The following is a 27,936-nucleotide window of genomic DNA, read 5'->3' as shown; positions in this document are numbered from 1 at the left end:
ATTTTCCTACCACTCTGCCAGAGATGCTATTTCTTCTAACAACAAAGGCCTCAAGAAATAGAAGGTCACAGAGCATATAAAGAACTGTTTGTGTATCTACTCAGAGCAATACAGACAGAATTCCCAAATGCAGGGTCATCATTCCTCTAGCTTCCTTTGGCAGGGCAGTGCCTTTATTGCCAAGACACTTGATTTATCAGGAAAGGAAAAAAATAACCTGATGCTTTGAGTAATCTCTTGTCCCATTCATGTACAAGAGGACTGGATGTCGGTCTCCTCACAATACACTGATATTTTGGAGTGATAGAGATAAGGTAAGGTGGGTGTCCCATATTCAGTCTCTGGACAATGTCATGCCCCTAACAACTCAAAGAGTCAGCACAGTATTCAAAAACAACAACAAAAGGCCAGTCCTTGAGAATTGAAGGCACCTTTTTATTGACATTTCAGTACATCACAGGCCTTGCTGCTTGCTTAGGAAAAAGTGGTAAATTCTTCAGCTGATTGAGAAAAAATATGGCTACTTGTTAATGCATCAGGTGCAGCTGCTTCATCGCAGCCATTCTGAGGCAAATAATTTGGGGTGACATTCATCTCAGTTCATTTTAGCATGTCAGGAGTGTAATCCAATCTATTCATTTAGCTCCACTTGAAAGTCAGTGAAGAAAGCCAGATGCCTCCAGCAGACAGGCCCTCAGTGCATCCTAAAGCAGTTGGATGGATTGTCCTCCACTGGCAAAGGAGAGACACATCATCTGTTTAGCCTCAACATCTTTTAAATTGCTAGAGATAGGCAAGATGAATCCAAATTCTGAAGAATATTTGTCAAGTTATTTATACCCCATGCTCTCACAGAAATCTTACTTACTAAAGCTCTATTTTCTGATCTTATAGGAACAAAGGGAACTTAGGGACTCAAATTCATTTTTAGAGCTCGCACATGCTGACTTTGTGCATTGACTGTCCGCCTGCCAGATGAGGCCAGCTGCAAGAGTGTGTAACAAGGATAAGATTGCAGAGCTCTGCAGTGATCTTCACATCTGAAAGCATTTTGGTTGCACCTGATGGCACAAAGTGGTAAACTACCCTCAGGCTTGCCACAGCCCACTCCAGGGAAGTGAAATGCAGAAGCTTCAGAAGCGAGGTATGGGGAATTTCCAAGCAGCCTGTTAGTGCAGTTCAGCAGTGGTGAGAGGTGCTTTGCTGCTCAGAATCATCAGGCCATGCAGTTGGTTGCATATAAGTTTCAAAGGACAGCTTTCTCGTGTAAAACAGTTCTGCTGCAACATGGGGAGGACAGCTCACAATTTGAACTTGAAAGCTGTGGGGTTTTGGCAGGAGATCTTACCAGGCATACCACTCAGAAAAACTAGTTATTCTTTATTTTGATCTGTTGTAAGGAACAATTTTTCCAAGTAAATAGCATTTTTTAAGCTTGGTAATTTCCACTTCTAAAAAGCACTTCCGCCAACTTTGTGAGGACAAAACTTCCATCATATTTTGCCAAAACCGTGATGTTTTTCTGCTGTATTACACAGCATGTGGATCCTAATCCAAACTCAGTGAAAGGCAGCAGCTCACTGCATTTTTCATCATAATACCATGTGACAAATGCACCTTCTGAGTAACAAGGCCTATTTCAAATTTTTAAAATTACTGTCACTACAATTTACATTTAACAATGTCTTTCTTGGCTAGTACTGGGAAAATACTGCAAGGAGAATTCACAAACCTTAATTTGACTAAAAGCATACATTTGCTTGACAGCATTTTCAAGGGTCATTGTTTGACTTGCTCAGATATTCAGTTTGTATTTTTCTCTTTATTTTTTTTTTTTTTTTGTGAAGTCACTTGTGTAATTTGTTATATTTTGGCAAGCAGATAGGAATTATTAAACAATTCTTCACATAGCATGAAGCCTCTAATTGTCCTCCCTGAAGAAAAAGGGTTTCTAGAATCATAGAATGATTTGAGTTGAAAGGGACCTTAAATATCATCTTGTTTGCAGGGACAGGGCACCTTCCATTAGACCAGGCTGCTCAGAGCCCCACCTCACCTGGCCTTGAACACTTCCAGCAATGGGGCATCCATGACTTCTCTAGACAATCTGTTTCTGTTCCTCATCACCCAAAGTAAAAATATTCTTCCTAATACCTAAAGTAAACCTCGTCTCTTTCAGTATAAAGCCCTTGACCTTTCACTGCATGTCCTTGGAAAAAGTCTTTCTCCATCTTTCTTGTAGACTCCCTTCAGGTACTGAAAGGCTGCTATAAGATTTCCCCAGAGCCTTCTCTTCTCCAGGCTGAACAGCCCCAAATCACTCTCTTCACAGGAGAGCTGGTCCAGCCCTCAGATCATCTTCATGGCTCTCTTCTGGACTCGCTCTAATGTGTCCTTACCTTTCTTATGTTTGGGGTCCCAGAACTGGACTCATCACTCCATGTGGGGTTTCACAAGTGCAGGGAAGAGGATGAGAATCCCCTCCCTTGACCTGTGGTCACTCTTCTTCTGATGCAGCCCATGATATGTTTGGCTTTCTAGGCTTCAAGAGCACATTGCAGCATCATGTTGAACTTCTCATCTACCAACACCCCCAAGGCCTTCTCCTTGGGGCTGCTCTCAATCCATTCCTCACCCAATTTAAGCTTGGGATTGCCCTGCCTTGGGTGAAGCACCTTGCGCTTGGCCTTGTTGAAGTTCCTGAGGTTTGCATAGGCCTCAACTGTGCCAGATACCAGCCCTTGAGGAACACCACTCACCAATGGTCTCCACTTGGACATTGGGCCATTGACCACAGCTCCCTAACAGTGCCCATCCAGCCAATTCCTTACCCAGTAAATGGTCCAGCTACCACATCTCTCCAGTTTTGAGACAAGGATGTCATGTGGAACAGCGTCAAACACTTTGCAGAAGTGAAGGAACGTGGTGTCAGCTGTTCTTCCCTTTCTGACCAATGCTGAAAGCTTGTCATAGAAGGCCACCAAATTTCTCAGGTACAATTTACCCTTAGCAGAGCCCCAACCAGCTGTCACCAAACAAGTCTTTAATTTCCATGTGCCTTAGCACAGTTTCTAAGAGGATCATCTCTGTGATCTTGCTAGGAAACAAGCAAGGTGAGACTGACCAGCCTGTGAGTTTCCCAGGCTTTTCTTTCTTCTCTTTTTAAAAATGGGGGTTCCATTTCTCCATTTCCAGTCAATAAGAGCTTCAGTGGACTGCCATAACTTTTCAATATGATGGATAGCAGCTTCATCCATCAGTTCCTTTAGAACTTGGGATGCTCAGACATCGAATCAGCAAATAAAAACAATCCTGCATGACAAAAAAAAAATTAAGATCATCAAGTAGTAGTTACACAAGCTTGTAAAAGAAAATAGAATAATAACCCCTTCATAAAGAACAGCTTAGCCATTTGTCTGAAAGAGCTTTAAAATAAAGTTCCAATCTGCTTTAGTTAAGCACAAATTATTGAACACAGTATGAGAGAAATTAGATGAATTCCTACTATATCTGCATCATAAAAAAGATTAGAGTAGATGATCTAATAGTCCCTTCCTCCCTAAAATCCTATCAATAAAAGGAAAAGATGTTGCACTATTCACATTTTCAGTAAATATAGCAAATAACCAATGGAAAAATAGGTTATTTTCCCCTCAATCAAAAGAGCACTAAAAAAGAATATTCAGGTTTCTTGAGTCCCACTGTAAAAACCCTTCTTGTAAAACCATGATTTTCCAGTGATAGAGAGGGGAAAAAATGGTCCAAAAAGGCACTCACACAAAGCATTTCCTGAGCAATTTTGAATAATGAACGAATTAGTGGGGAGAAAAACAAAAAATTATTTGTGGATAATTCATGAACAGAAAAGAAGACGACATTGATCAAATAAATTATTTGCTGTAAATAGTTCATTCAGCTCTGGCTTCAACACATGTTACCTATTAAATCAAACAGAGCCCAACACCACAGCAATTATTTAGAAAGTACAATTTGCCCACTTGAAAACAAGTCCAGATTGCTTATTTTTTTTGTTGTTTTGTTTTTTTTGATATGTCATCTTTCCATTCTCTCAGGGTTAGGCCACTCTTGCCTACCTAAAATACCATTCAACATTTTTCAGCTCTTTTAGCATATTTTCAAATTTGTAAAAAGTAATATTTTTCCAGCTACAACTGACCTAGCTAAAAAAAAAATATTTTTCTTTGCTAGGACTTGTTATGGATGCAGGTCTTAGAGGATACAGGTCTTGACATTATAGATAAATCCATTTCCAGTTTCTTGTTTAGCCTTTTGGGTTTTTTTCCTAAAATGTCCAGGTGTACAGTTAGGTTAATATCAGATCAGTCTTTTCTTTTCCACAGTTCAAGCAATTATTTGTATTAATACTGGGTTTCATTTCATTTAATTCAATAAATTCTGAATAATAATTTCTGCTGGATTAATTTCAGTCTCTAACTTACAGACCAATCAATTCTGTCTTGTTCTCTTTATCTCAAATCTTATTTTGTATATTCTGTAGTTCAGGCTAGTTCTCCACAAACTGAATTATCTGTTTTCTGGTCTATTTCTGTCAATAAATATGAGCCATTTCACTTGTTGTCCTTCCATATTGTTGAACAGGATGGCAACAGAAGCAATCCAGATTTGTGGGTATGAGCACAAAACTCTTTAGAGCTTCAGGCATGAGCCAGCTTTGCTCTGTCAGCAAAGAAAAGCACAGCCCCTGTCCTGTGTACATTCATCCCAAAAAAGTAAGGTCAAAGAGCCACTGAGACTCTGCAAATTATCTGAAAACTGTGTCAGGCTCTAAGACATATTTTTCCTTCATTTAAGTATTAAAGGCTTCCATGAAGAAAGCTTCCTACTGTTGTATGGATCCCACCTCATCTTCATAATGTTCCCCAGAACTGGTTAAGATCTTCTATAGATACTTTTACTTCTTGTACTCTGTCAGCTGGGATCCACCATCCTACTGGATATTTCCTAATTCACTTTCTCACCTTCATATAAATGTTTGGTTTCTGTCTTTCCTTATTCTCATTAAATTTGAATGTTGTTTCAAAGGTGTCTATCATCCTGTGATGCAATTTCTTGCAGTCCTGGATGAAGACTTTCTAGGAGAGTTACGTTGCTGTATCATATGGGTAGAACCAGTTTGCTGGAAAAGCAAGGACTACTAATCAAAACAGGTAAATGTACAGACCAAATAAATTTGCCCTGAGTTCCATCCAGTGCAAACAAGGCTTTGCCTTGATAAAAGCTGTAGCATCACAGGCAGTATGATTTGGTGTGAGCTGTTCTGCATAAAAAAATGTATTTCCTATATTGTTTCTTATATTTCAAAAACATTTTATTCACTGCAATTATATTTGAAAGTAAATCTTCAACAGATTTCTTCCTCCAAGTATATTTTTGTAAGAGCTCATGTACACATATATATACACACACACAAGAAATACATAACGAATCTTGGAAACTGCTTCTTTCTTTTTACTTTACTTGCTTGCTAACAGGAAAATCCAGATTCCACATAGGGAATTGAAAATTATTTTTCCTTACAATACAATTTGATGGAGTTGAAGGAAGTCATTAAGTAACAAAAAAACCCAGGTTCACATCATGCTAGTAAGTAGGTAAGCAGATGAGAAGCTATGTGAGGAGGTGAGATTGCTCTATTGCATGACTGACTGCACCCATCTAAACAGTGTGACAGGTATCAGCAAGACACGTTCAAGATCCTAACCAGGCTCAGTTTTTCAGTGAAGATTTAAGGGCTAAAATTTATAGCAGGTTGTACACATTACTGCCACATCCTTTAGCACATGCTCAACTCAGAAATCAATGCAACAACTGCTCTGTCTGTAAGTCTGTGGTGAATCCTAGAGGTGGTGACACAACTAAACTCCAAGAGAGGATGAAAAGGGTGTAAGACACGGGGGAGGAGCTGGGCAGTGCACAAAAAATTTCTTCCCAAGTATGAGGGGGTAGCAGGACCAAAGGAAAAAAAAAATAAAAAAAAATAAAAATTATAAGAAGAAATATGCTCCAGGCTGCACATTCTCAGAACAGAGAGCTGGAGGTTATTTCACCATACAGAAGTAAACCTAAAGATCAGTGACACTCAATAATTATTTCAGGTGACAAAAAAGATGCCTGTGCTCGATGCAGCAGAGAAAGCAAAACAGTAGAGGAATGAAGTGGACAGAAAAGGTGGCCAAACAGATAAGCCAAGCAGAAGCACAGCAAACAGGCTTGAGATGACATGGTTAGGAGACAGCAAGAGGAGACAGCCTTAATCAGTTAGGACATAGATAAAGAGAGGGACAAGTGCTTTGAGAACACAGGATGAAAGGTCAGATCACTGGATCTCAAAGTACATTACCAACTCATTAATTAAGCAGCTCCATACCCCTGGCATCTGGGTACATAACTTGATAGCCATCACAAAAATCACTAAAGGTTGACAGAGTGGTTCAGTGACTTTCCACAAGGTCACTGAGCTGGGAACAAAATTCAAGCAGTACAAATCCTCCAGCAGCTACTCCCACCACCAGTCTGTCCTTTGTGCTTTTGGGACAAGGGAATTCGTTTTATGATTCCAACTGTACTCATGATAATTCTAGCAATAAAAAACATCCAAAAACTTTTTTTGAGTGTTCAGCTCCAACAAATGTAACACAAAAGGACAGTTTTACACAGTTAGCAAAGACTGTGCTGTACCAAACTAGAGGCAGAGATACAAGATAACCAGTCAATGGCATCATTTAAAAGAGAGACAAATGGTAATTTAATTAAGACACAGATTCTGCAACACACCCAGAACCATTCCTCTCAGAAGAACAGAATTTAAAGGAAAAACTGAAAAAGAAAAGTGAATAAAAATTCCTCATTTGGTCCAACCTGAGAAAAATAATTAACACAAATTATGTCTTCTCATGTGACAAGTTTTTCCCACTTTCCAAAATTATAGTATGAAAAAAGTCCTTTTTTCTATATCAATGATAATGTAATTCATTATGTTGCAACTTAGTCAATCAGATCTTGTAGATCAACAGATTCTTGTAAAGTCCTGATCAAAGTCCTGATGAAAAATTCAAATCCAATTATAGTTCAGAAATGAAGCCCAATTTTTTGAATGCAGTTTATTTCAAGGACTAACCTGGACTCAAAAGTTTAGGTTACGTTCTTGAATAAATATAAATTGACAGACACACAATAAAATAGATTATATGTGATTTATAAACATGGAATTAATTGATCTGTAATCATTTTTGTTTGGTGTTTGTTGATTTTTTTTAAAATTGTTTTGGTTTGTTTTTTTCAGAAAACTGTTTAAATTTTTCATTATCTTTTTTTCCTAGGCAGCATTTAAAGGCCTGCAAGTAACTCAGGAGAGCAAGGAGAACATTTGTTTTCTCTGGATGGGAGAACTGCTCCTGTCCCCAAGAAGAAGGCTGAATTAAGGTTGACTTGTTTGGATTTTTTTGTTGGGGAGGTGGGTCTGTGTGTGTGGTGGAGATCTTTAAAAGCATGAGAGTTTAGGCCTCACCTAAATTTGCAGGATTTCCTCTCACTTACCATTCTTACCATTGAAATAATGTGTATTCCTGTGTTTTGGGGAGGGTTTTGTTGGTTTTATTGGTTTTGGTTTTGTTTTCCTATTTTTACTTTTTAGGGTTTTGTTGTTTGTTTGATTTTATGGGTTTTTTTGTTTGTTTGTTTTTTTAATCTATACACCATTTCTATATTTTGGGGTTTTTTTATTTTATTTGAAATTTGCCCTACCTTCACCCACACAAATAGAGTATCAGTAAGTTCCAGAGACCAGCTGGGAAAATAATGATTTTTTAAGCTATTTTGGTTTTTTAATTGTAATTTTAAATTTATGAGCTTTAAAATTTCAATTGTACATCTCCTTTTAGACAAGTCTTTTTGGGGAAGGATAGTTTTCAATTTGTTTTCAAGTAGAACCCCACAAAATAATTTATCTTCTTTACATATTTTGTAGCAATGAAGGTTCACCTTCTCTTGAGTCAGAAAAAAAACCATAAAAACCCATATCTGCATAGAAAAAAAAAAATATTTAAATAATTCATGGGATTTGAATAACTTTTGGGGAGAGGCTTCAAAAAAATCATCCATTTCTTATCTTTCACAGGGTTAAAAAGACTAACGCAGTATTAAGGTGTGTGTGAAGCTGAAAGGCAATATTGCTCTTGCTTGAAGGACTTTTAAGATGTTATTATTTGATCACCATAGCCAGTTCTGATTACTAGTTCCAGGGTAGATCAAGATATTCCAGAAGTTCAGCCACCACTGAAGACCACACACCTATTCCTGGGTCTCTTCTCTTTTACAGGAGCACAGACACAAAAATACACAATAGATCTGCAAATTTAAAAAAGTAGTTCTTTGTTTACTATTAGTTAGTTAGTAATTGCTTTGTTTAGGGCCAAGTAAATTGTCAACATCCAAGTAATCTTAGGGGCCCACCTAATCACACAAGCAAGGAATTGTTTCTCTAGCATTACCTAACATCATTCTCATGCAAAATACAAAATAATTTAGGAAAGAACATTAGGTAAATACAGTAGTTGCCTACTCATACCAGTATTTCTCTGGCTGGAGGCCAGATAGATAAGCAAATAGGCAGCAAAATGTGAAAAGGACAAAATACCTCTTGTTCTATTTAGGAAATTATTTCTGTTTCTTTCTCAGTAAAGCAACATGCAATGTAATTTATCGAAACATGTAAAGAATAAATACAGCTAATACATTTTTTCATGTATCCTTATTTGGTAATCTTTAACATATTGTTTCCTACCCTACTTTTTCAAAAGTCATTCTTTTTAAAGTCTTTTCCTCCCTTTCAGAGAGGGGTTAAATGTTTCCTTCAATCTAGACATTACGAGGCTCCATAAATCTCAAAAATACTTAAACATGTGTCAAAATTTAAATACATATTTAAAAGACTTTAGAGACTTTAAAGAATCAGGGTTTATATAAAAGACTGTAATCTACACCAGAAAATGTTCATTGCATTGAGGATACCTTTATTTTTTCCTCTCTAAAAGTTTTTATTTCAAAATGTATAGGTAATACACTCTATGTAGTGAGCAATTCAAATGGGGTTTTGTCCTGATGTACCCAACCTGCTTCTATTTTTTCTCAAAATCACTATTCCAGAATTCTGCTCTTCTTCAAATACTTCAAACTCATTAATCAAGCTGTCAGATTCACTTCAATACTTTAACCAGGACAATTCTGATCTTAATTCTGGCCTGCAATACTTTTAAGGTATCCAATACAATACACAGAGCACTTGTAATCATTCTTTTATGGTTTTTCACCCTCCATTGTGTTACAAAAAATAGCCCATTAATCATGTCAATCAATTTTGTGTGTATGAACCTCAAAGCTTTCTTTTCCAAACCCTTTGCAAACTCCTTCAGTATTTATTAGCATGCAAACACACTTGTATAAATAGAATTGATTTAAAATCTCTATGCAAAAGATCCCAATGTTTCAACCTCTGATTTTGTCCCAAAATGGAGACATGAAAACTTGTTTCCTCAAATCCAAGAGTCTGAAAATCATGTCAAAGCAAAGTGAATTTTCCACATGAGGCTAGGAACCACATGCCCCTCTATTCCCATGGGCCTGACCCTTGGTCCATTCCACCCATCCCAGAAAGTACACACGGATGCAGCAGTGCCTGGGGAGGGAGCAGCAGGAAAGAGGGGCATGCTCCTTTCTGCTCCTCATCTAAAAGAGAGACTAACAAGGACCATAACCACTACTCCAAGTGGTGGAACTCCCAGGTAGAAAAATTAATTTTGTTGGTTTGCTTGGTTTTTGAGGGGTTTTTTGTTGTCAGGAGTGGGCTGGTTGTTAAAAGAACAAAGCAGATTCTATTCAGATTAAATACAGCAAAGAGTACGGTATTTTATTTCAGCTTTACCAGAAATTATTTTTTATAGCTCAGTGAAATAAATGTGAGATAAAATTGCTTTTCATGTGGAGGATTGCAGAATATTTTTGTCAGCAAAAGAACACACAAAACTCTGGGCAGAATTTTGACCCCACTAGGTATCTCTTGATAATCACAAAACTTTCCTGGCATTTACAGAATAACTGAGAAAGCATGCTGAAATCTTATTTGTATTCACAAGACATCCTGTCAGTTCTGAGGAGCCTGCCTGAACAAACTTGGGACAAGAAGGAAACAGAACACATTTTCACCTTGCTTGGAGATCTGCTTGGGAGCTGGGACCAGGTAGACTTTTCCAGGTGACTGCTGGCATGCGATGACTAGTCTGGGGTGCTCAGCTGTGAAGAGAATGTAGAAAGTCATTACTGAGTGACTTCTTAGTAACATCAGTCTCCTTTCAGGTATTTCCATGCAGTATCTCAGGTATTTCCTATGCTGAAACATAGGGCATCCAATCCACCACAGTCACTCACACAAACGTTCCCAAAACTGCTTTCTAAGGTACTCATGTTTGACTGCAAGAAGCAGTAGTAGAAGTTTGCAGTGGCCTGCAAAAGATTTTAGACTTGAGTATAAAATCATAAGAGGGCAAAAAGGACAGAGGAACAACCCAAGGCAAGGGGCACAGCAGCTCAGGGACACCAGCATTGTCAGGCTCAAATGCCCCTACTCCAAACCAATACCCTATGCTGATTCTGAACTTAAGGAAAACTGACAGCCCAGGAGCTAGACCACAGAAAAGAAGTCCGTGATGCAAGATTTTTCATTTTAAATTAGACCCACCTTTATCTTTTACATATCAGTTTACAATATATCTGTTTGTTTTTTTTTATCTGGACACATTACATTTATATTTGGCCTAAACTTTCTTTTCCATTCTCATCCTTTATTTCCAATTACATGCCAAATAAACTCTACGTCACATGAGAACATGGAAAGTGGCAGCTGAAAGACTGGGTTTTTTTCTCCTAAGAGATGTGAGGCACAAAAATGAGCATATGAGCCTCCCTGTGTGTTTCCTAGAGAAGAAATTGTTCTTCTTTACTAATATGGACAGATCAGATAAGGCTATGTCTCCAAAGGGGCAGCAAGAAGTCCTCACAGGCCGATTGAAAAGCTCATGCTTTAAGAGGCTCAAGGCCACCTGAGGACTTTGTGGGGATAGTTGTATATTTGTGTCTTTCCAGAGGCATGGTGTAAGCATCCCGTTCCAGTAGTTCTGCAGTGCTCAATTTGGCTGTGCAAGGAAACTGCAGGACATTTCCAAAAACAGTCACACAGGTGCTGGCATGAGTGTGCAGCTGGTGGTCAGCTTGGAAAGGCAGAAGTCCAGGTGAGGACCAGCTGATCTGCAGCCAGAGTACATGACAGGGCCAGCACAGGCTCAGTTTGGCTCCTGCACGTAAAGCAGAAAGACCTGTGCTATTCTCACACCAGTGAGATTTGCATCAACACAAACAGTGCTGGCATTGCATCTAAGGGCTGTCCACCACTCTGTTTAATTAAACTTTCTTTAAGCAAGCTACAGTCTTAAGAGTAGCACAGGTAGCCTCACTGTGAGGAGTACTCTAGAAATGTTAATAGCACTAAAGAAAAGTGTGTCATAAATGTTGCAAGTTTGCTTAACACAGGCACAGACACACAGAGTGTTATACAGTACATCTCCTTATGGTTACACATACTCTATTATGAACTTTTGGTTTTATCCAATTTTCATTCCTTTCATCCAATTTTCCTTGCGGAAGGATAAAACAAATTTGTTATACCATGAAAAAAGCACAATTGATTTTGGCAAGATGGTATTCACAGCAGGACACACAGGCTAAGGCATAGAGTCCATAAGATTTCTGTGCTCCCTTTAGTTATCAGAGCTACAACTTTTATCAATAGTTTATCTGGTCTATACCACATAAAGCCTAAAAACCAAGAAAACATGAGAACAATCCCAATATAAATTAGTGGATACATAACCTGGATGTTTTCATTGCAGTACTAATGTCTATGTATTAATAGTTTACCAATGTGACAAATCACTGACAAAGCCAATGTGCCTACCCACAGAAAGCTACATTTTTTCTTGACACATCAGTGAAGGAAATTCAGTCAATTGACTAACGTGAGTGAGTTATTCAATCTGTCATATTAGTTAACAAGCAAGTGCAGGATAAATTCTGTGGAATAGAAAAGGTTTCTAGAACCACATTCCATTTGCAGAAATTCAAGTTTGGGAGATTTTCATTTTGAAATTTAATTAATTAATCATTAATAATTTGTGCAGTTAGTGAGGCTTTAGAAAAGAAATCCAACCCAAAACATACAACTGATAATTTATGAGCAAATGTTAGAATTGTTAAACCAAACATTATATTTACTCATCTTTTGAACCATGATACCACTCAAAAGCCCCAAGCTAGTAGCACACCACACTTTACTAGGAACTATGCAAATAAAACAAAAAAAGGTGTTCCCTTGACATAAGTATATGGGAAATATTTCAGTGGATAAGAGGGAGTAACCAAATTTCACAGAATATATAAATTTAGATATTCAAAGTGTCTCTTAAACCCTCAGATCAGCCCAGCGAAGTCTTGGTCTGAACACAACAAAAAAACCAGTAAGTTTAATAAAAGCAGAATCTCCCTCTTTTTTGTTTGTAAAGCTACTTTAAAATATAGGTCTGTAATGTCTACAGAGCCACAGAGATCAGAAGATTAAGGCTGTTGAGTTTTCTAAATCACAGAATACTCCAGAGTTAAGCCATGGGAAAGTATTGAAATACATCTGCAGAGAGTCTAACAAAAGTCTTCTTGGAACAAAAACTACAACAATTGCCTCTTCAATAGACTTCCAACCATGCTGGTGGACAAGGGCAGAACCTTCATCCACTGACATTTTAAGGAACCTTAACAAAGACTGAATGATGGATAAAAAGCATGGCATAGTTCAGATGTATCCTACCTCACACACTTTAGCATACTCTGGCCACGTGCACCTGAACAAACCCAGTCAGCAAATCTGGTGAAAGCCCCCTAGAAGACAGACTGCAGTTTATTGTTCAAAACATTTATCAACTGCCCATTCTTACAGCAAGAATAATCAGTAGCAAAAAAAACCATAAAACATGGGGTTTGTTTGTTTACACTCATCATGTCAGCTCACTCCTGTGTACTGCCAAGGCTGAACAGAATTTGATATTTTAGGTTCCTAGCTCTTGCAAATAGAGCCATCTTTTAATCCCTCATCTATTTAATCCATATTGTGACTTGGTGACTGTGTCAAAACTCCAGCATACAGAAAGATTTTCAAGACATCTGGATAAACAAGAATGAAAAAAAAAAGAAAAAAAAAAAGTCACAAAGGAGTTTCTGAACAGTATTTAATTTAAGGCAGACAAACTACCTAATTTACTGGGGTTTAGGACATATCTGCATCCAGAATATGCTGTGCCCAAACAAGCTTCCAGAAGCCAAGATTTGTTCTGGATACAAAGGCAGAACAGACACTTCAGCAGCACAAAACATCAATGTTAATTTCAACAAATTTGGTTTTTATTTCATAGCTCTAGTGACATATTATTGAAACAGTCTCAGCAATCCCAGCAGGTACACACCTGGGTCTTCATTCAGTTCTATATTTTTTAAATTCTTCTCTATAGAGTTTGAGCAATAGAAATCTAAACTTCAGAAATTTAGCTCACATATTTAAAAAACCCATGCACTTTGTGTTTCTAACACCCAGCAGTAAATATTATCTCAAATTTCTACAAATACCTTGCCTAGTTACAGATTTTGCAGAGACAACTGTTATAAAGCATTCCCAGAATCATTTAGGTTGGAAAAGACGTCCAAGATCATCGAGTCCAACCTTTCACTGACCTTGTCAACTAAACCATGGCATTAAGTGCCACATCCAGGGATCATGACTCCACCTGGGCAGTCCATTCCCATGTTTAACAACACTTTCCATGAAATAATTCTTCCTGATGTCCAACCTGAACCTCCCCTGAGGTTCCTCTGAGGTTCCCCCCCTAGAGGAGAGGGAAGAAGAAAGGGATATATACTAGATTTAGAAAGTAGCTTAATGAAAAACAAGAAATTCAAGAACATAAGATGCACAATGTTGTACAAGTCTTCACGGTGAATTCCTTAGTGGAACAGAAAATAAGGAGAATATGCATGCTCCTGAACATGGATATTCTCAGTGAGTTAGTGTTTTCATTTAGAGGATTTAAAACTCATATCAACCCTAGAAAATTACAAGATTCTTTCAAAAGTCTGTACAATTGCCAGAATGTGAGTTCTGTGGAATTGTAAATATGAAATAACAGCCTTTGCTTTGCAGGGATCCAAATTCATGCTTTCAATCCCTTTCTTCTTTGTAAGTCATCAGTTCTCTGGTGCCTGGAGTTGTTCAGTGCTTCTAAAAATTAGATCATTTAGATCTGTCCCTAGATATGAATTTATAAGTCTAGAAATAACTCTATAGGCACGGGCTTTCTGGCCAGTGGCATAATAAGCGTTTGTTCTTTGATTTCTCCTTTGTACTTAACATAACACATTGCAAAAAAATGAGCCCATTTCAAATCCATGGGTGTAAAATATTCATTGCAAAGGCCAAAGTTCAATATGTGTTGGCTAGCCTGTGTTTTCTTGTACAGATTTAAAGGTCACTCTGATATCCAAAGGATTGGCATCATAACCTGGATCCCCAGGTGAAAGGAACTGTTGGATGATTTCTCCTTTCACATAATTAAAACATAGACTGTAGTTCTAAGTCTCAGACCCAGAGAGAAGTTTATGAAGACCAGAAGCAGAGCATCAGAACCATTGTGATAACTGCAAGAGAGAAGATCCAGGCCTCTCCTTATTTCCTATCTTGGCAAAAGCAACCACAGTGGTCTTTTCAGCTAGGATTATCACTGGTCTCTAACAGGGTTCCCTTATACCACCAACCTAAATGAAGGAAAAGATGATGCTCAAAATCATCAAGGCTGTGCCAGGAGCTCCAAACTCTACTTGCTCCTTTCTCCATCAGTCAGCTTTGCTTGACATCACCGTTGTCATTTTCTTCCAGTTCCCCTCAGCCCTCCAGGTTACAAGAGCAGTCAGAAGCTTTGCCTGCCTTGATAATTTATGGGTATGACTCCCTCTTACTGACAGCAGCCAATTGTACCATTAAAGGGCAATATGTTGCCATGGTAAAGAAAGAGTATCCAAATGTCTTATACACAATAAAGACATTAATATGCAGCTATTGCCACTTGCACCTCTTGATCCTGACAGAGAAAAGCAAGTCAGAAGTAATTATGCTTTATTCCAAAAGAGTGGCAGATGTTTTGAGAGACAGCAGTGTCAGAACAGTAGCTGGAACTCCAGCAGTAGTTGGGAAAGAGATAAATTGATAAGCACAGTCTTAAGAGAGATTGCAGTATCTGAAAGGAAAATAATTTATTCTTTTATATATAACATATATAAAAATACACTCTACATGATTTAGTCCCATATAAATAAAAATAAAGCAATAATAAATAGTAATAAAAGACACTGTAAAGGTTTTGTTCTTGTTGATTGTTATGCATTTTAGCATGCAGATTTTTCAATAAAAACATTAAAGTGCTGGTATATGGCAAAGCATACATACATGAAAAAAACACAACTCTCAAACGCTGTTCAAATCCCAGTATCAAGCAGAGATTATTTTTTAGCTCCTCTGTGCCATTTTCATACTGCACTATGAAAGAACACATTAAAACAAAACACAAAAAAAAAACCACAACAGTTTCACCAACTACTTAGTTCCATTTCTGGTAAAAAAAAATGCATACAGAACTAAAAAATGCATTGAGGAAAAAATTAAATTCAGGCATTATTAGCAACCATGTTTACTTCAATTTGCAGCAATTCTTTTTACATGCTGACATTCAAAGGCAATAATTTGCCCTTGATCTGCCTCAGCAAAAAGGCTCTTTCAAAGATAATTGCATATACTTCACATACTTCTTTAAATACCACTAATCTCGCCTTTATTTATCTGCCACGAGTGAATGTTATTAGACCCCTGTTTTTTTTTCCAAAACTTTTATTTTAACATTCTCTAGAGGAGTGAACTGTTTTCCTGAGATCTCCCAGTTTGTCTAGAAATGGGCTTATTCAGAGAGAACTGGTTCAGAGAGAACTCTCAAGACTGAGTATTTGGGACTACCTTATACTTTTTAAGATCACATTTTAAAGCAGAAAGAACTAATTTGTATCAAAGAACTGGAAATTTTTATTTCATAGTGTTGTTGTCACCTTCTCACAAATTAGAATAAAAGAGCAATTCTAAAGAGCTACTCCAAAAATAAGTATTTTTCCTATTCATAACAATTAGAGCTTTTTCAACTATTTGTTTAATTAAAGAAAAAAAAGTGATAGATAAAAAAGGGACAATATATATAAACATTAAATTGGTATTTAACATGGTAAAATTTTCAAATTTAATAGTATCAGGTGAGTAACAACTAAGTGTTAGTTATCTAATACATAAAATATGATTTATAGCCTTTATAATATAGCACAAAGAACATACATAATGGAAAACACAGCTGTCACACCAAGTCTCAGCAAAACAATGTCATGCTCCAAAATCCCCTCAAAGTTTTTCCTTTTACAGAGATTTTTGTGTTCTCAACCTTCCCCACTGCTCTCCAAGGGAAATATAGAAAGGTCATACTTGGTGGTCAGAGTTAAAAATACTATCCCCACTTTTAAAAACATCCTCATAAGAAAGACCTGGAATACTTGAAAATGTATTGATAATGAGGATGGGAAGAGTTTTTTAAGGTTCTAGAGAAATCCATATACCCTTGATTTTAGTTATGCCTGTATATCTGAAGGACCCTTTAAACCCATAATAAAATACTCTATTTACAGGCTAATCTTTATCATACTTTACACAAAAGAATATAATCTGATAAACTGTATTCTATTGGTGACAGTGTTAGGGGTTAAATAATCCTTCCATTTCCATTTTTGTCTAAAAACAAAAACAAACTTATCCTGTTCTTCCTTTGTCTTTTCACCAGTCAGATGTGTAATCAGTTTTTTTAAATGCATTTATGCCAAAAATAAATGTGTTACTGAAAACCTGTTGTTGCTGCTGTTGGTGGAACAAAAAATATTTTAAATTTAGTTTTAGACTGACTTCCAATTATTCCAGCTCCAAGCCACTGCTTTTATTTTCAAAAAATATGTCAAGGGAGAAGAATGTATAGCCATTGTAATTACACAATAAAAAAAATTGACTGACAACTCTGAAAAGTGACTCTTTCTATATTCATCTTTCACAATTTTTTTAAAAATATGTTATCTGTGTACACCTATATCCTTAAATGTGCAAAACATGCTTTAAGTGGTATGGTTTTTTCAGATTTGTAATGTTCTTCTAATATCAATTAAAACAGCTTTTTTCCATTAAAATTTATACCATACATATCTGGTATTTGTGATACATAGTACACCATTCTGCATTTTAGACCTCAGCCCCAGCAATTAAATATAATTATTTATAATATATTTATAATTATAATATATTAAAATACTTACGTGAATGCAGTCTTACTGAAGCTTTTTGTGCTGAGCTTTTTTGTTTAGGTGGCAGGATAGCTGGTCCTAAAAATTAACAGAAGGAAAAGGAATGAGGCAACTTAAAGACTGCAATAAAGTAACTGAAGTTTGGCCTTCAAAAAACATGTACAGTAACTTTTATTTTTATTTTATTATTATTTATTTTATTTTATTTATTTCAGTCTCCATGTTCACATTCTGCTGTGTGTGGGGCAACACATCCTCTCTCTCCCACTGCTATAGGTGCTTGTAATTTTAACCACAATTGGTGAATCCACAGAGATAAAGCAATGGATTTCACTTCAAGAAATATATATGTCTTATCTTGCTGTTCTTTTTTTTTTTTTTGAAAAAGCAACCTACTGCCTTTTCTGCTGGCATGAGCATCCTGGCACTCAGCTGAAACCTCGAGGAGTCCTTTGGCTGTCCCCACCCGGGCCAGGATCCTGGAACAGGCTGCCCAGGGAACTGGTGGAATCATCATCCCTGCAAGTATTTAAAACGTGGTGCTTACAGACATGGTTTAGTGGTAGCAGCACTAAGCTAATGGTTTGACACGATGATCCTAGAGACCTCTCCCAACCCAAATAATTCTATGATCCTTCACACACAGTCCTTAAGTAACAAACAAGCATATACTGAGCAATACTGCTTGAAAGTATTCCCTAATAGGTTTTCATGGAAAACCTAGCCATGATAGTTGAGAAAATTTCCAAAAGGTCTTTTTCAGAACAATTTAAAATTTTTTTAAAAACATCTGTCTTCCTTCTTTTTTTATCATAAAAAGGCCCACCTCCTGAAATCAGAAATACTGGGATTTTTAAATGCCATCCAAAACTCTCCAAGAAATGAGTTTTGAACACCTTGTGCCACCGTTCCCATCTCTGATGGACTTCATTCTCTGTCACTGACTGTACATGGATCATCATTTGTAATATGAGAGATGAGCTGCCTGTCATGGGTTGTTAAACCCATTTAGAAACCCCAATATAGAGGGAGATGTTGAAGAATCAGTACAAATGTGCTCTGGATCTGTTATTTCACTGGCCTGCAATCTGCATAATCATTCAAGCAAGCATAAAAAGTCAGGTCTTTTAATTCTCTGCCATGTTTTTCCTGGTTTTATCACAAGAAAACATCTGCTTTATTTACATGGCTGAATTGGCTGTAGTCTCAAATTTTTATGCAAGTTTTGTATTTTAATGAAAATTACCTTTTTCATTTCCCTCTCAAGACTATAGCTTTCCTCTGAGATTGCCAATAACAAATGTCTCCTGCAGTGACAAGAAAATGAACTGGAGTGTTTGGGAACTACACTTGCAGGTATTACAACATTTCAAAATCGGATATGTTTGAAATCAGAACAGATGCACAAGTTTAGAGATTACCCAAAACAAAAATACTTCTAAATATCCACTATAATCTATTATTTCCATTTTTATATTTTGTTTCATTACATTAAACTTCAATGAATATTTCTGTGTAAAAATTTAACACACAAAATAATGAATTTATGAAGAGACAGCATTTTTATCATTTACTGATCACCAGCATAGCTGTCTCCTAATAGTACCAAATAAAACAGAAATATTCAGGGTTAATACTCAGTCATAAAAAGCAGAACATATCCAGTTAGAGCTCCTATAATATGAAAATTTAAATAAATTTAGTTTTATTTTGTTAAAAAAAAAGAACATTTCAATTTTGCTGCAATTTTTTCCCTCTCCAGAAAATGGTTTCATTGCAGGTTAATAAAAATGAGGTTTTGCTTTGACCTCATTGCATTTTTTTTTTCTCTCCTTTTCATCTGTTCAATCTGAATACATAAATGCCAGGTCATCCTGAATTACTACTAAACAGAACATCATTTGTACTAAAAAGGCAAATGATCGAGTCAGAGCAATTATCTTCATCATTCCTCAGCAGCACCTGGGATGGAGTGATGCATGCCCTAAAAATCTGGATTAATTCAATCATTTTTTCTTTCAAACTGAAAGAAGTATTTCACCAGGACAAGTTAGCCTAATTTTAGGTAGAGTGAAAACAGAAATATTACTATTTCTTCTGTTTCATGGTCAGAAATTGTTTTCCCAATTTGATCTTTTAATGCCTACAGAAAGAGAAATGTGACCTCATGTTTATATTTCTCCACTTAATAAATGCTGTTTGATATTTTCAAAGGCATGCTGGGGATTGGAATATGCATTAATTCTGATTTTAAATATAGCCTAGAGCTCTTCAACAGCCTTAAAAATGCTAGCTATTTCCTATAAGAAAACACAAAATCATGTCTGCTACTACATGTGCATACTTAAAAAAAGCTGTATGATTTAATTTTTGCCTTGGAAAATGAAACACACTTATTAAAAACAAATTTCCATATATTAAATTCTTTTGTATAGCTTAAAATTTAAAGCAGTCACAATCTTTTGATTTTGGTGAACTTTATTCTGACATCACTTTTATTTTTTTTTATTTTTTTTTTCCCCCTGGATCCTTCCATGTAGTCACCATTTATTTAAAGGTAATAGTGCACAGGTATTTAATTCCCTTATGCAGCAGGCTATCCAATTTAGATTTGATCACCCTGCAGTCTGCCAGACATACAAGTAGATGCCTGTAGTGGCAGAGATTGTTAACCAGCACTTGTAAAATGCTAAATATTAGGCCTTATAAAAATTACCTATAAGACTACAGAAGCTCAGCCATTAGGTTGTTTTTAAAGTCTGCAAGATGATGCTACCTTCGGTAGCAGAAAGAAACACTTTTATTGCCAGCTCAGAGAGATGCAGCCTGAGAAGCCACTTATGGCTGATAAGGAACAAATTATGAAGGAATCATCTACCTCACCAACTTAGACTGTAACATGTACTCTGTAATCCATGTCCATATGCCTGCCTCGCAGTGAATCTGTCATTACACATTGCATTACACAGGCAAATTTCTGTGTGAAAGAGAGCTCCTTCAGTCTTATTTCACCAGGCAGAAAAAAAGCCACACAGAGTTAATAAAGCTTTATGTCATGATTTTTCTCCTAGATTTTCACATCAGCTCATTGGAGGCTCTGAACTTAAGCTACAGTGAGAACTTTCATGAAGTCAAGTGTTTATGTTCATTCACGCCCTTGGTGGAGTCTCCAGCACACTCCCAGAAATGCAGGAGACCTCTGAATCTGCAAGGCTGATTCAGATCCAGAATTCCTAGAGCAGCAAATGTGCCAGTCTAAGTTTTGATGATGACTGTTTGTCTAATTAGACCTTTTCATGAATGAAAAATCCAAATCAAACTAATTTCACTGATTTCCAAAAGGAATCAGAATAGCTGTGCAAAGCAGCACAAAGAATAAAGATAGGGAAATGAAGCGTATTAACCAGACTCAGGCAGAAGACAACAGCTTGCAATTAGAAGGATTAAAGACAGCAAAAAAATCACAGGAAATGCTGAAATGCACAGTTAACCTTCTACTTTACTGGAGAAAACCAGAACCTAAATTGTGAATCAAACTTTTGAATGTCTAGTAATACTTCAGTGGTAATTTTACAAGCATAAATGAGACTAGTTTTAACAAAGATCTCCACAAAGCAAAGGCATCTTTTTCTCCTAGAAAAAAAAATTGCATGTTTGTTTGTTTGGGGTATTTTAGTCTCCCAGCAAAACCTAAGACCTTCATAGACTTTACTAAATCAAAGTAAATCTTGCACAACAGGAAGGAATCACTGGCTAAAAGTGAAGGACAAGATGTTGTTCTTTTAAAATTTAAAATACATAATAATTTAAAAATACAACTGAAAGTTTTCCTACTTTAAGATTGAAAATTGAACATTTATTTTTGCTCTGAGTCAGAAAAAACCTGAAAAAAATAGAACAGATCACATGCAGAGGTAAAAGACTTGAACACTTTAAGGATGGTTTGGGGGACATCTTCCAGAAATGACAGAGTTTTACTTAAACTTGTCTTAGAGCAGAGAAAGGGATTACAACAAGATGAACAAAAGCTTAAATGCAAATTTTTTGTGCATATGATATTAAGTATACTGATAGCTAATATTAAAAGTTCAAGTCAAGAGAAAATAAGTCAGTTGTCAAAAGTTAATGTTTAAACTTTTTTCTTTACAAAGTTTGTCAGACTAATTCATTTCTGCTAACATTTCAACTTCAATAAGAGCACAGTTTTGATGAAAAACTGTCAAAAAGAAATCAGACAGCTCTTACAAAGATTATTACACATCACAGTTCACACCTGTAACATTTTCCCTGCCAGCCAAAGTGCAAATTCCCTCACCAAGGCACATTCAATAGCACTGTGGTAATTTATAGAAAGAAAGTAATTATAATCAGAGGAAAAGAGCATATGGCTGATCTCAACAAAGGGATTAACATCTCCCACCTCAAAAATATCATTACCAAGAGATTCCAGATGAAGAAAAGTCAGTAATTAAGGATGTGCATCCTAAATATTTTCATACAAAGGCAAATGAATAACAGCCATACATTGCTTTAGTTAAGACTTGTCACAATAAAGTCACTACAAGCACATTATGAATCAGAAAGTTGGAGAGAGAGAGCAAAATTAGAAGAGTTATCAAAGTTAAATATTTGAGAGGGTGAGTTCAAAGGAAAATCACATAGCCAAGCAAACCAAACCAGACTTTGCATGGATCCTAGGCACAATGAAGGGGAAGCAGCCTTTAGAGCTACTTGGGCTGTTTTCATTCAGGCAGGGAGCAGCTACCAGCAGGAATTTTATCCAGTTGGTTGGAACGGACATCGCTACAGGATACTCATATCAAGTGTGTGGTCACACTTCACCTGCACTGGATGTACCCACACAGGGATTTAGTGAGGTCTGCACAGTGCTATGGATACACCCACCCCAGCTTCCTGCACAATACCCTCCCTGCCAACTTGAGACTGATTGCTTATCAAACAACCAAGGAGTTGTTTCCTAGGGTGTTGCTTAGACCGTTCTACCACACTGCCCTGTAATTCCAGCATTCCTCAAAACCTGAGAATTCCCATCCTCCTAGACTGCCCATAGCCCAGTCCACCTAAAAACAGATTATTCAGTGACAAGGTTTTAAATAGCATCCCAAATGTTACTAAACCTTAATTTCACTCTTCAGCAAATATGGCTGTTACTTGCTCATAATAAGCCACAGTAGAAATTACTCAGAAAAATTTGGATCCCATTTTAAGTCAGCACATATCCTTTCTTTTTTTTTTTTTCTGTTAGGTCCTAATCTTCAGTGTACTCCAGAAACTTCCTTAAGGAGTAAGTGCACATATATCTCTCAGAGAAGTATTTGTGATATTTAGGACTTTGCACAGGCTAGACTATCCTTATGTTTCTCACGTAAGAATAATATATCCCCTTCCTTGGCTGGAGGGCTCTGACATACAGTTCTTCTCTCTGATTCTTCTTAATGTTAGATATCTGTGCATTTCTGCAATATAAATAATGCAAAGCTGATTGAAACAACCTATTCTCTTTCCCTCTCCTGAGGAAGAAGATTTAAGTTTACTCTTACTTAGAGCTGGACTATAGGCAACAAGGGGTTAATGCATTTGGTTTCAGAGATTATGATGAGACAAAGAAGCAAGAAAGGTCTCAGCAGAAAGAGACAAATAAGTGTTTTAAATATACTCTGAGAAAAAACTCATAACTCTGTAAAAATAGATATAGGACTCCACATGTTAAAAAAAAAAAAAAGACGGAATGAGAAAAATAAATTGTTGAGTTGGAGCACTTGCATAATTCAGAATAGGTATGTGTGGAAAGCAGAAATTCAACTAATGCCAGTGCAGGTAGGATTTCCTTTGAAGTCTGTAATTCAGAGGGATATTTTATTTTCATTCTGGATTTTTCTTTCCACATGTCACATTTGGACATTTTAATATGTTACAAAATAATGAAGCATACAGAGACGGGCAATTTTTGTGCAGGTATGCATATTATGAATGACTCATATCAAGAAGCATTTCCAAAGTGATAGAGTTTACTATGATAAACTTACAGTGAAGGTCACATTAAATTGAAATATGATAGGAAGACTACACCATAGTTAAAGCTACATTTACTGAACTTGCAGAAAACTGTGGTTCTGTAGTAGCTGTAGGAAGTCTGTCATAATGAAGACCCTGAACGGGAAATACCAGGCAACACCTTTCTGTAAAGATAAAACTGCAGCCTCATCACAAGAGAGGATATGATCAGCACAAACCCAGACTTTTTCAGAGGCTTATCAATGTCCCTCCCTCTTAAAGATTCAAGTTTGACCTGGAAAGATAATGGAGTATTGACATTAAACTTGGGATAGTGTGATACTGACAAACCTGGGAGGGATGGGAGGACACAACACAGGCAACAGCCAGAAACAACCTGACAGGCACAGACCAGGTAATTCTGCACACAACAAGGAGCAAGTGAAGAAATTTCACTTCTCCTTGGCCCCACAACTGCAGAAATCTATTATCAAGGAACAGAATTGATCTATTCAGTCTTGTATTTAAACTACAGAAAAAAAATAAAACTGCTGTTTGGATTTCTCCAGCTTATACCCCTATCATACCTCACCCTACAAGTTATAACTTTGCAGGTGAGCCATGAATGAGTGGAAGGTAATGAGAAAACAAGAAACACAAAAACTCCATGATTTCAACTTACAGCAAGTCTAAAATATTATATATATATGTATAGTATATTATATATATAACAGAATAAATATTCCCCCGAGGGTAGATTCATAATATGCAACAGAGAAAGGCAAAACCAACTTCTCCAGCAGGTATAGATTAAAATTGTATTATTCACTTACAATCAGAATTTCATTTATGTATTAAATAAACAATGGATTACAAAAAGTTTATTTGAAATCAGCGTGCAAATCTGTAATGTCTGTGGTTGAGTGTTCCTGGTAACAGATGAGTGAAGTCACATCAGCACATCTGTATTCTCCACAAGCCTTTCACATCCTAGAATTGTTTCTACCAATGCAATGCAACACTTTCTAGGCATAGTCAGAGGTATTTAGACATTGGATATATAGAGGTGCCCAACATTTAATTTTCTTGTGCTTGCAGGATGGGGGGTTGTTTGTTTTGTGTTGGGCTGGGTGTTTTGGGTTTTTTGTTTTGTTTTGGTTTGGTTTTGTGGCGGGGAGGGGTTTGACTTTTTTTATTTTGTTTTGTTGTTGTTGTTTGTCTGGTTTGGGTTTTTGTTGTTTTTGGCTTTTTCCCTAAAGGGAATGAAGTAAGGTAAGCTTAATGAAGTAAGATGCACACCTCACCATTGTAATTTCTAGTCCTCAACAACTTTTAAAAAAAGCCAACTAAAATTCTCTTTGACAGCAATGACCTTAAAATGTACACCAGCCACCCAGATAAGTTGCCATGTTGTTCAGGATCAGCTACTGAAGCGTTCACAGGAAGAAAGAATGGAGTTTAAAACAACAACATGGAATTTCAAATATTGCTAGAGAATGTCCTGCCTTCCTCTGCCAGTTCTAATGTCAAGTAATTATCAGCTTCCAAGTGCTGCTGACCATCATCATTTCCACTTCTGAAAGAAACTGACAGCACGTAGTAAAAATTGTTTTGACTGAGAAGTAATACACTAATAATTGATTACCCTACACTCTGCTAGCCTTGTCTGAGCAGATAAGAACTTGCAGAATCAAAGTGATATCACAAGGCACCAGAAAATCTACACCAGCTCCAGATCAGTGCATTGCTGTACCCATATGCACCCCTAAAAGTTGTTTTTTTAAGGATCTCTCAAAAAGTAACCGATAAGCAAGTGAAAGGTACTAACTGAGACAGTTCATGGTTAGAAATCCATGAAACTACTAGTTAACCTATAAATTCTTTATCTGAGTATAACAATACATCACTCAAGCCCAGAATAGTTTCTGTATCACACTTAAAGGTTCTAAAGTTGACCCAGTTTCTACTGTGCCAACATGCTGTAATCACTGCAGGCTTATTTATGCTAGTTTTAGTTGTTGACATAAGCCTCTTGCAAAAACACCAATGCCTTACAAAAGTGGGGTTGGCCTTAATATTTTCCAGAACCCAATAAATATTTGGAGTGAAGTCCTAATGGTCTTTTTTTGTTCCCATCAAAGAAAGGTGCTTTTCACTAAAAACCCACATACCACTCCCACAGAAATCCCTGGTAAAATATTAGAACCACCTCTGCCAGAGCAAAACAAGACTATTTATGCACAGTCTGCATTGGGAGAGAGGACCTGAATTGCTGTGGATGAAATAGTGATAGATCACCTGACTGATGGCAGGGACCTAAGTGCCAACACCTTCCCCTAAAATAGAAGGCTTGTGGAATTTCTTTTCTTGAATGAGGGAAAAGTTATGAGGATAAATAAGCACAAACTCTTTTTTTCCCTTCTCCCTGCAGTGCTTTACACAATTCTTGCAATTTTACCTGCTCTGTAGGGAATTCTTTCCAGGGAAATTCCTATTTCTCTTGATTTGCTTGTTTCCCCACTCTTATCTGGCCACCTAACTTATGACATCTTAGAACTTTCCTTTGCATGTCAATGTGTGTTGACAATTTACACAACTTGACTCATTTGGGAAACTGTAATTTGCCTTGGTACATGCACCCTTAAATTGTGGTTTGGAAAACATTAGCCTTTCAAACATAAACAAGCTGCAGAATTAAATCACATTGCGCAAGTATACACTATTTGAATATTAAATTATCTCTGAATAGAAAACAGACTTATCTGCAATAAGCAAAGACTCAAATATGATGTGCTAATAATACATTTCATGGGAGAAAATATGAGTGAAAATAAACACCCCATGGATTTACAGACAGTGATGAGTTGAGCTCATCTGAATTAAGAATGAGGTGTAATACAATTAAAATTAATAGGAAGTTGGTACAAGACTATTTTTCTTTTAATAATACTTGGAACTTCATTGCCTTTTCAAATTCCCAGAGCCTTTTCAGCTTGAAAAGTCACTCAAATAATGGCTTTCTTCTGAATAAACCAGTGTGGTTTGATACTATAAATACACCTGCTTAGACACCTGGACTGATTCTGCCAAGTCTTCTGCACATGTTTACATTATATTGACACAAATACTTTGACTCCACAGACCTTAAAAATTAAGCACCTGCCCACATATAGACATCTTTGCAAAACTCCTCTGCAGAGCTATGAATATTCATTTTTACGTCCTTCGAGAGAAGGAAAAGACACAAATGGGCTTCAGCATATGTGCTTAATTTTACATAAATAATCCAGTTAACTTCCCTGTTAACATTCATGTGCAAAAAGTTAAGTACACAGATATTTGACAGATGGGGACCTCTGTGATTGACTTTCATCTGGATCCATTTGTATTTAACTTTTAAATGTTGGCATATTTGCACCATTGCTCTGTGGAGAGTCATCTTAGAAATGTGTGATGCATATTGGTTCACAACAGTGAAGTTCATGTTTTAGAGATAATTAATGTCTCTCCAGATTAAATAATTTATTTTACAAAAAAACCCCAACATGGTTTAGGTGGAAATCTGGCTGAATTTTAAAGCCAAGCTTTTTTTTAAGTGCACCAAGGTGAATTTTAAAGCTGGACTTTTATTTTCATAAAGACATTTAATCCTGTGTAGTGCTAATGTAAATCAACCTCAAGTTCTACCACATAACATAATGTATACGACATTTTGAAATTACACAAAATAAAATCAAAAAGTCCTCCTCTCTTGCCTCCTCCAAAAAAGCAGTAGTTATCTGAGATTATTGTGAGGACACCTACACAGGACAGCAATACAATTAAACCTCAAGACAATACATGACCATTACCAGCACACTGATATAAGAGTGCTCCAAAATGCTTTCCTTTTTCCTATGTTCTGCTGTAGCATGGTAATTTTTTTTACAAGAAAAAGGAGTCAAACTTCTTTTGCAGCATAAGAAAGCAAATTACACTAGAGCTACAGCTAAAGAACAATAAAAATGAGACTCAAAACCTCATTCCATCTCATACTAGCAATTTAGTTTGTTCAACACCCTGTCAAACCCATTTGACATAAAATTCCAGGCTACTATAAGGTGTTTTGTCGTCTAATTTATTTGCATTTATTTTTATAGCACTTACTGTTTTGATCCCTCTTTATTGTACCTGGGAGGCAGGCTCCAACACATCATTGTTAAAGGAAAAATAAAAGCATTGAGAAATATTTTAATGAACCACATTTCATGTTGCAAGAAAACATTGTGACAATCCAAATTCCATGCCCATACAAAATCAACATATTATGCTCCTCTTCCAAGCTGCCAAGAATCTGAGCCTAGCTACACAACACAGATG

At 36.6% G+C, this 27,936-nt stretch overlaps 1 protein-coding gene across 18 annotated transcripts in view; it reads right to left on the bottom strand.

Annotated features, from left to right (window-relative positions):
- Nucleotides 1-1,807: 1,807 nt before the first annotated feature.
- LOC111940198 (uncharacterized) overlaps nucleotides 1,808-27,936 on the bottom strand; it is a 92,832-nt gene continuing 66,703 nt past the window's right edge. For 6 of the 18 annotated variants that reach the window (XM_086883203.1, XM_086883206.1, XM_086883204.1 and 3 more), the window contains 4 exons: nucleotides 17,959-18,081; nucleotides 17,575-17,640; nucleotides 10,243-10,329; nucleotides 1,808-3,312 (listed from right to left, as the gene is read on the bottom strand). In XM_086883203.1, the coding sequence (XP_086739329.1) occupies nucleotides 3,266-3,312; nucleotides 10,243-10,329; nucleotides 17,575-17,640; nucleotides 17,959-18,081 (323 nt within the window). In that variant the 3' untranslated portion in view covers nucleotides 1,808-3,265. Of the gene's footprint in view, nucleotides 3,313-8,331; nucleotides 8,389-10,122; nucleotides 10,330-13,866; nucleotides 14,019-17,574; nucleotides 17,641-17,958; nucleotides 18,082-27,936 lie in introns of those variants that run through there. The other 12 variants (XR_015285061.1, XR_015285063.1, XR_002869453.2 and 9 more) reach the window with 5 other exon arrangements.

This window comes from Cyanistes caeruleus, chromosome 3, assembly GCF_971803275.1.
Source record: "Cyanistes caeruleus chromosome 3, bCyaCae1.hap1.1, whole genome shotgun sequence".
NCBI lineage: Eukaryota > Metazoa > Chordata > Aves > Passeriformes > Paridae > Cyanistes > Cyanistes caeruleus.
Note: the sequence above shows the minus strand (reverse complement) of the source record. Positions and strands in the feature narration are given on the sequence as shown.